This window comes from Bombus affinis, chromosome 5, assembly GCF_024516045.1.
Source record: "Bombus affinis isolate iyBomAffi1 chromosome 5, iyBomAffi1.2, whole genome shotgun sequence".
NCBI classification, from domain to species: domain Eukaryota; kingdom Metazoa; phylum Arthropoda; class Insecta; order Hymenoptera; family Apidae; genus Bombus; species Bombus affinis.
In genome coordinates, this window is record NC_066348.1 from 12,660,696 (window position 1) to 12,670,861 (window position 10,166).

General features: G+C 37.1%; 1 protein-coding gene and 1 non-coding gene across 5 annotated transcripts in view; both read right to left on the reverse strand.

Moving 5' to 3' along the window:
• Window positions 1–9,237, reverse strand: part of LOC126916906 (protein crumbs) — a 30,163-nt gene extending 20,926 nt beyond the window's left edge. For 2 of the 4 annotated variants that reach the window (XM_050723186.1, XM_050723185.1), the window contains exon 1: window positions 8,873–9,219. In XM_050723186.1, coding sequence (XP_050579143.1) covers window positions 8,873–8,897 — 25 coding nt within the window. In that variant the 5' untranslated portion in view covers window positions 8,898–9,219. Of the gene's footprint in view, window positions 1–8,872 lie in introns of all 4 variants that reach the window. The other 2 variants (XM_050723187.1, XM_050723188.1) reach the window with 2 other exon arrangements.
• Window positions 9,238–9,797: 560 nt separating this feature from the next.
• Trnah-gug (transfer RNA histidin (anticodon GUG)) lies at window positions 9,798–9,869 on the reverse strand. Its single transcript has one exon. It is a non-coding gene; the product is annotated as a tRNA-His (tRNA).
• Between the last annotated feature and the right edge of the window lie 297 nt (window positions 9,870–10,166).

A 10,166-nucleotide genomic window follows, 5' to 3' on the forward strand; every position in this document is an offset into this window, starting at 1 on the left:
AATACGCGACGCTCAAGTTGCGAAGCAAAGGCAACTTTCTCAACAATTTGTGAGAAAACTGCGCCTTTGGGAATTAGTAATCAGCTTATGGAATATCTTTGCCGATCTAAAATGTACACCTTTCTATTAATATTTTCCTCGTTTCGTACATTTTTTAAATTATACTTTGCCATGTTTAATACCCTTTTAAAGAGTTAAATAACGTGTATAATTAACGCTGAATGCAGTCTTATAAACACGATCGTTACAAAATTTAATGAATTTACTTTGGAAACTGCCAGGTGCACGCTCGCCAAGGAACGCTTTGAAAACACATTCATACATCCAAATACATACGTGCGATGAATACAGCACGGTCTATGTTAGATTAGATAATAACAATTTCTTTAATTACAGAATGAAACCATCGCCGCTAGTATAAGCAATAGCTCGAGATGATACTTCTAGAAATGCGTACGCGATTCGGACGAACTTATTATTCTCAACGAAATATATTTTAACAGAAGCTCTCATCAACTAACTTTACTTTCAGATCGTCCATAGCTATTGTCATTATCGGCCGTTAAAAAAAATTAACGTGATTATATCTGACAAAGACTTTTCTATCGCAGGAAGAAGTCTCGAATCTGGACCTTTTGATGTTCGCTCGACGACTGATTGAAACCGATCATCAACGGTTCGATATCGGAGAACGTTTAGATTATCGGCCACGAACGCCGATCACTGAAACGAGTTCTCGAGGAAGGTTTTCACGTTTTATCGCCCACGCTATCTTCTCAACGATTGCCAGATTGTGGGAAGAAATCCCTCGAGGATCAAAACTATAGATCGATTTGCGCAAAATAGAAACAAGATGAAACTTATGAGAAAAATGTCTGTCGTCGAGAAGCAGATTGGAATAACGACCTTGGTATACTGCGGCGTGCATGGTTACAATGCTGAGCGAAAGGCGCGTTACTAGAGCTTCCGGTTCTCTGTGATGTCCCGAGAGCACGTTTCGAGCAACGCTGCGTATATTCGCTGCACGACATCTCCCTTTCGTAACGGTATAAACTTTTACCACAGCTTCTCAGGATCATCGGTGTGGATCAGTGACCGACCCGACGCCACGACAACGACCCATGAAATCGCTGCCTGGTCGAAGGCTCGACGAGAACACTGTCGCGTACACTCCGGGGTTGTAACCATGAAGGTTACACACTTTGGATCTTGCGTCCTCGCTCGATTCCTCGTTTCTCTTCTTTTTCTGCATTTCAGTATGCCATACAGCCTGGATTTCATTGAAACTTTTACGTCCCGGACTCATTCGGAAGACAACTAAACAGAGCCACGTCATTCTGTTTTAAGTTGGTAGCTTTTAGAACCTTTTTACTCGCAGTACGATTTCAAGGATGAAGTTTTAGTCGAGTTGGCGAACAATTACGTCCATTATGATGGTTTTCGGAACTTGAGAAAAGCGACGATAACTATATAACGCAAGTCTAAATGGACGTGTGAATATTATCTTTAACGTAGAACGTCTAAGTGATCGTCATTATCAAAGCGTTGCTAACTCGCGATATGATTATCGTAAAGCAATTTTTATGTTCAATTACGTTTCGTGCTAAGAATCTTCAACTTTACTTTCACCTACTTATTAATACATAAATGTTCGGAACATGATTTTACACCGTGTATACGTTACATAAACCGTTGTTTTCTAGTTATTCACCTTTACAGATTAGCCGATAGAATAAAGAAAACGGTAAGTTCTTATTTTCACAGTTATGCTTTTTAAACGTTGAATCAATCTCCATATGTAATATACCTGTATCTCTTAACAAGCGTGGAGGAAACGCTCGATATACGAAGGCCTACACGTGTTAAAAACTTGGAACTAAAACTAAAGAAAAGGAAAAAAACGAATGGAATATATGTATAAACGTTTTAATTAATAATTCTCTGTAGAATAACATAAGTAACAGTGTAAAACTTTCTACGTGAAAAAAAATATTTGGATTTATATTTGAAATACATTCGAGAAATATCAGAGATAAATTTAACAAAGCAGATGGAAGCGAATGATCATCTGTCTGAAATTTCAGCGCTGATATTTTTAATCATACGCCGAAGGCATAAATCTCGTAACGTGCCAATTATTCCAGCGAAGAAAAAGAATAAAACCAAGGTATAATAATGCCAAGATTTGAACTGGTTGGCTAAATCGCGAGCGTATTGAAATAATACGTTCTATATACATATACGCGCCACGTACCACGTACCATTGTCTTCTGCCTCACCTTTAAAAACGACACGCTCTGAAAAAAAAGCTATTCCGAGTGTGTGACACTCGAACGAAGAATGACACGGGAACTAAGGGAAAAAAGGGTGTCGTTTCTTACATATGAGAGACTTGCATTTTAAACGGCGACCGCTTTGCATTATGTATAGGCGAAATTTTACAACGATAAAAACCCCACATGCAATCGTTGATCATTGTAATTTATTCCTCTCGGTTGACCGACATTATGTTAGTTAATTTAAAAGTGGGTAGTAAGTGAATGAATTTAGATTACGATAAAATTATAAGTTTGTAACTTGATAGTACGTTTCTCGATTTAATAACTATCTTAATATATGGCGGCAAATATCAAGTATCAGTTTAATATAAATAAACACGTAAGTGCAATTAGTACAACTAAAAGCAAAAACGGAAAGCATAAAGTATAATTAGCAACAAGTAATCGTAAGCTTAATCGCAAGTGTAAACGAAGAAATATGATGAACGACAGATTGGAAGCTAATACATATATATATATATATATATGTATGTATATATATTATACGGAACATATAAATGAAATACCCAAGTGTGTGCTTTATTTGAAAAGTGTGACACGCGATGAATGGAATTCGCGAAAATCGTTTTATGAATTTATCTGAATGTGAAGTTTCGTTGAATAGAATTCACAAAGGAAATCTGTGAAAGTATCGGTTTTCCAAGTGAAACATATCAACACACATACGTGCATATGCGTTCCGCGAATAACAAAGCTACTTCGGTCGATGTAGAAAGTTCGCGTAGGGCTTCAGTTTGAATGGGCACCGTTTTCTGTAGGGTATTAAATGGGATACGACTGTCTCGTAGTATCGATAGAAAGCTAATATGCTATCGCAAATTATATGAATTTTAGTTATCGAACGACCGATGCGATTATACAATCGATTATACAATTTGCACACGTATCGCGTCTTTTTTTTCAGTTCTAGCTGTAAATCCTTCGTCTGATAAAATCTGGCACAGGGTTGTGCAGAAGAAAAAGTGGCACAAGGATACGCAGAACTCGATTTTTTTTTTTTTTTTGTATTCGTGCGTCTCATTTCGCGTTTGACGAAAGGAAAAAAAAACAGAATAGTTGGAAATCTTGCTTGATTTTCCAACCACGTCGACGCTTCGGTCAACGTAAACGGAAACTCAACGGTACGAGACGCTATTGCCCTACTTTAATACGGTTAAATCATAAAACCAGTCTTCCTATTGTTAGAAAAATTAGAGCCGCAATGAGTCATGATACCAAGATGCCTTCTGGGTTTCACGCGGCTTATCTAAATGCACGCAAAACGCATTTACATCTGAATGGCGTATTCGTAGGTAATCCTAAGAGCCTACAGAAATTCCTTTGAATTGATAAGGAGAATCCAACAGCCGCTTCAATAGAATTTCTTCGTTACGAGACATACCATACATGTTTATACGTTCGTTCAAGAGAAACCAATTTGGTATATGACACGCGTAAAGGTGTAAACTTTACTTGTGCCGTATCACACGAAAGTAGCTATATTTTCATCTTTGTAAAACGATAAGCGTATCTGAAGCTGAGCTGTAAGGCCTGATACGTATAACAGGCACGTGTTGTTTTGTAGCGTAACAATATATGTTTAGATTTAGAGAACGAGATCGTACCATGGCGCAATGTATATTATTCAATCACATGTTAATCCGTTTTTCAACAAAATGAACGTAAATCAACAGCAATCGAAGATACCTCCGGTTTTTTTGTTAAATTACAGAATCGGTGTAATTTAAAGATAGAAACAAAGTTTAATATAATTAATAGACGATTGATTAATTAAGTAATTTGTTTTCACTGCACGGTACGTGATTTGTAAGAAATCTTTTAGGCGATAAATTTCATTCACAAGTTTATCGACGATTGGATGCGTTACAGGAGGAAATCGGAGCGAAACAATTGTTATACGGGTATAAGATCGAAATGAGAGTCGCCCTAATACCGCAGGTTTCGATAACATTTTCTGTACATATACATTTCTGTATGTACATTCTGTACATTTTCTGTTTCTACAACGTTGCTCGGTGTGCGATGCGGGTCGATGGAAATTATTTCGTGTGTTGCACATTTACATCACGACGCCACGTACATCAGCATAATTGCTATACGTAGACGAGTTATGTGGTCAGGTTGAATCCAACGAATCGCAAGAGGCACAAATATGTAATTACTGTCGCGAGAGAATTATTTAATAATTAAGTGAACGGACAAATACGTAAATTTTAGAAAAACGATCAAATACAACAAGTCAAACATCTACCCGGATGAAACTGTTTTATCGATATTAATAAACTTGTGTCGCGATTACGACCAAATCATTTTGTGGAGAAAGTTCTTCTGGTCGTATCTTTGGATGAACGTTGGTTTAAGAGTTTCGAAGGAGCATATGTAACATCGTAGAGCATTTAATCATTTATGTAGCACTGAAGAGAATTATCAGAGAAAAATGAATGGGGTAAAAATTAATTCTTTTTTTTGCACTACTTTGATAGGCATCGGGTCACTTTATATAGGTATAACATGCAAGTGATTCATATCAAGTTACAGAAGGAGCGATCTCATATAATATTTCAACTCATTCGTTTCGTATTAGCAATGATATTTCCTCTTGAATTGAATATAAATCACGAAAGAGCCTCGAAGTTGCATTATATTTAATTCTGGAAAAAATAACAAGATATTCCCAATTTTCTAATCAACCTAAATTCAATGTACAAATAATATTTCTTAGTTTTACCTATGATAGTGGCAAGTGCATAGTACGAGAGACGTTTCTACCAAAATTTAAACCATGGTTTCCCTCTTGAGACATAGAAAAACAAGATAACGAATAATCCCATCGAAAGTCCAGGGACAAGAAAGTAGAGAAGACAATAATACTAAATGTAGCACATGGCCTCTGAGAACCTCTCTAGTGTCCTGTCCCCATGAATTCTTTGGAGAAAAACCTTTTCCGAAACTGAAGAACCATTCAAGATTTGTCTAGTGCTTCATTCTGATGATAACCAGACAACCGAGATCATCGATGCACAAAGCGCATCTAAGCAAGCGCGTTTCTAAGTAAGATTTACAAGATTTTCAAATATATGTTCCAATTTTGAGATCTTTATGTTCTTACATATTTAATGCAATACAAATATTATCAAAGAAATAAAATCATACGTTAATGTATACTATTATTTATAATAGTATAATATTATTGTTTAAGGATCAACGATGACATATTTTTTTGTTACAAATGTTCGTTTCAGTAACGTTAATAGAACGTAAAATAAGGTATAATAAAAGTTGTTTGGAGCATAATAACGAGGAAACGGTTTACCTCGTACAAAGCGTATAAGGAAGCCAGAGAATCCAGGAAGTAATGACTAATACAGTTACAGTAAAGTTAATCAAACCTACCGTTAAAGGAATGTAACTTGGGTATTCTACGACATTCTACGCGTTACTGTAATAACAAGGGCATCGGTATTGCTACTGATATATAAAAAGATCAACGATATTCATCGGCTGATATGCAGTAAGTATCGCGTGAAAAATTCCTTAGAGGTATCGGAGGAAGAACAGAAAAAAAGGAAGAAGAGGAATCGCAAGGAAACATCCTGGGAAAGATACGAGGATAAAGCCAGGAATAAAGAATAGGAAAACTACCACTGTATGTACACGTAATAGTAACCATTTGAGAGGTCATTAAAAAAATAATGTGGAATGTTAAAAAGTAAAAAAGATGAAAGTCAAAGACAAGCATGGAATCCGTGTCACCGATTACATCGAGTTCTTGCTTTATATTAGCGTAACTTATGTCAGTGACAATACCTAATCACCGTGGCAAAGCCACATACGAAATGAACACAGAGGTGAAATAAAATAGCCAGAACTACGTTCTCTCTATTCGTTGCGCTTCGATGACCCCGAAAAAATGCAATCTGCTGGAATGTTGAAGTTGCATTCGACGAATGCATGCAACACCAAAGAAGGAGCCGAATGCACATAGAATCAGCTAATTCGAATTATATCGAACGGTATCTCGCTTCAAAAATCTTCCACACGTTAATACAGAAATAATAAATTCGATAATATTCGTTAATGTCGAGGCATTGTTGAAATCGACACTAATGAATCGGTGAAAACGAGCCATAAATTATCGCTTCAGCTGATAAAACATTTTCGTATCATTTTTATCTTCACACTCGATAAAAAGAATTGGATTGTTGAGAATTTCCCGATTAAAATGCACGTATCTCCGTTTATTTATTTCTATATTTATTTCAATTTCTATTGCCAGTTAAATAAAAGTAATTTCGTTAATACTCGGCTAATGGGAAATCTTTAAATGCATCAACTGGAATTTAAACACATTAACTGTTTCTAATTATAGCTATGAGTCATTATCATTCAAATATATTATTTCGCGTCGTTAAATACAATTTTTTTCATATAAAGACGATGGTATCGTTCTAACCAAATTCACTCTTTCTTTGTCGATTCTTTAATATCCGTAAATACCATACAATACATACGCAAGAATGTTTATCAGTTTCTTGCTTGGACTACCTCAAAGAATTAGAAGAGATGAGAGACTCGATATCAACGATTTGTTCCATGCATTAGTCACAACGGAGAAGCAGATACTATACGTTTTTTAAGAAACGAAATAGCTTGGTTTCCTTTAACGATTCAATGGTAATCGCTTTTTCAAGGAGTACGTTATTTTTCGTCAAATTACTCGAAGCAAATTCGATCGAACGTAGCGTAGCGTCGGCTGCGGAAGAAGCGGTCGCGGTAAAATTTCTCAGACGTTGAATAAAACGATGCACTTGTTACGGAATCTACTCCACTCTTTTTACGCTGACGATAAGAAGAAAGGAAAAATGATTATGGCTAGCATCGTCCGGTAGGTATAACGACGAATGTGGAACCTCTGTTCTGCGCAGTAGGTTTGCATGTATAGAGTATATAAAATGCGTGTGTCGTTTGAGGCACGCACCTGAGCGTGAAGCGAGGGACCAACGTTAATGCACCGACCTGGCTTCCACCTGCGCTAGACGAGTCGAAATGTTTTTCCTTTACTAAGAAATCCGTAGGTATGCCGGCCCTTTGGACGCCGTGTACTTAGGCACGATTCCTCAATGAGAGAAAATGGATTTCGGTTAAAAATTCTGATCGCAATAAATTTCCTATGTTACAGACATGCGCATAAAAATTCCTAACGATTCGCGTTAATCTGGAGAATCGCTCAAGCTAATTAGCATTAATCGAGAGCAAAAAGCGTAGAAACTGACTCCGTTCTTGCGGCGCTAGACACTGTTTTCAGTTAGCGAAGACTTTTAAAAGCTTTCACGAATGAAATTACGAACACAAGAGATGATATAAAGGGAAAGTAACCTAGAATACTTGAGACTAATTAATAAGCGTGATAAAATTTCGTATCGGATAAAACTGCGCTACGTTTTTACGCGTAAAGGAATAGCAAAGGGAAGCGGTTGAACAACGCAAGATATCGCGATGCGATTGTAAGACGATCGATATCCTACTGGTCTGTTTTACGAATACGACATCATACAGGTATATCGAGGCATGAACTTTTCCGCTGTTAGATGCATCTTTCACGTGCGGATAATTACGCGTGCAACATTCTAATGCATGGATTAATAGGTTTGATTTGTGAAACAGAAATAGCGTCTTACGTGTCTTTCCGTGATTACTTCGGTTGTTAATAGGCTACCTGGTCATTGCACCAACATTATCGACCAGACACTCGTAATTCCGTATTTCGTTCTTTTACTTATGAAGCACTATAGCCAGCGATCGAGTAAATCGAAATAATATTTCAGAGCTAAGAATCGCAAGAGGAAACTTGGACGCTGTTTGATGCCGGATGCTGGAGACTTCAACACGCCGAGCAAGATCCAGCGATCGTTATTTTACATATAATGCATTTAATTGTATTCAATAGCAAATATATATATATATATATATATATTTATATATATAGGTATTATACAACTGTATACAAGTTACGAAAGCAATAAGAACAATTAAAAGGAAGAATATTCGAAAGATACGTAGACAAAGGTTCGATAAGCTCGTGGAAAGGAAGGCTCAAAGGTACGTAGAATTTATAAGAAGCGAGAAGACGTTTATTTTAGTCTATCCTAGTGTAGATAAAGCAGTAACAGTACTTCAGGTAGGCTGTAGACGATCAGGTGTGCGGAACGGTTTGGCAGGGCGGTCTCCCCACCTGTCACGAATTCAATGCTACTGAGTTCATCGTTTGCGTTGATCCACGTAGAAATTTGAACGACAACGCAGTATAGGTTACCCGCCACTAGATCAAAAAATCAATACACGATCGAAAACATTTTATTTATTCGTACGGCGTCCAGCGATTTAATTTAAGTCGATAAAATCGAAAGGTTTGACGTTCTGCGTTCTAGATCTTGGGTCGTAAAGCGAGTTGCAAGGGCCGTAGCGACAAGCAGAGAGAAACACGGAGTAAGAAACGACGCGCGAATGGCGAACATGCCCGGGGCCTTACTCACCTGCCACGACGTATCGCGCCCGCATTGTCGTTGACCGGTCTAAAGATCTGCAATCGAACTCGAGGACACCCGCACTTACGGCGTCTCTTGTTGCACATTCACTCGCGAGACATCCTCGGTCACCGCACTCGTCCCTTTTATTTTACAGTGATTTAGGCAAGATGCACGCTTTTGCTTTTCACGCACTATAGAGCGGCACTGGTCGCTTCGCTCCTTCACGTAATACATCCACCCGCACCGACTATGACCGTCGAGAAACACACACCGAGCGAGACTGCGGCGGCTCTTCTGGAGAACGTTCGGTTGCTATTGTGAAATCTCCCTCCATCGACTCCGAGCACCATCGCCACGGCACTAGCATGCTACGGCCCTGTGTCGTTACCGACACCGGCTGGATCGCTTCTATGTCTATCTTTCTCTTGATCCTACTGCCAGGTGCGGACCAATCGATCGAACTCTGACAATTTTTCAATGCATTTTAATCCAAATTCAGTATAATTGGATATCGCAGTTTGTCACATCAATAATATACAAGTTTTGAATATCGCGATTAATATACATGAAAATATCTTACGAATTATTATGAAATTATCAATGCATATTTTCATATTTGTTTTTAAACGATTATAGTTGTATAAAGCATTACTCGGGTACGAGATACTAATATAAAAATCGGATACTTCGGTAAAATAGAAAATCCTGTTGTAAAAATGTGAGTACTAGCATAATTATTTATCTTAAAACAATTCAGATATCATTCTACACGAAATAAGAGTTTTTACATTGTTTGAAAAGTTTCAACGTTTAAAAATATGTTTATTGATATGTACAATAGGAGTAAAAAAATGATATGAAATCCTAGTTTACTTGTTTTGAAATGAAAATAAAAAAATATACCTCTTACCGTGACAATGCCGTTAGACATTGCCGTGACCAGGATTCGAACCTGGGTTACTACGGCCACAACGTAGGGTCCTAACCACTAGACGATCACGGCTAACAGAGGACTTGTGAAGCATTTCTTTTTGTATACTTTTAGGGGTTATACAACAATACAACCTCGAACTTTTTTATATGTTTCGTATTACAAATTATTTAATATGATTATTGGATTACTCTACGATACCTAATAAAAATATTAAGTAAAATAAGCGAATAGTGATAGTGACTATGACTTTTGAAGATTATATTGCCCTCTATGTATACGCTTATAATCATTATATCTTACCGACTGATTTTTAAATTTTTATTATCTCTACTATATCTTATATAATTTAAAAAAGAAACTATTGTA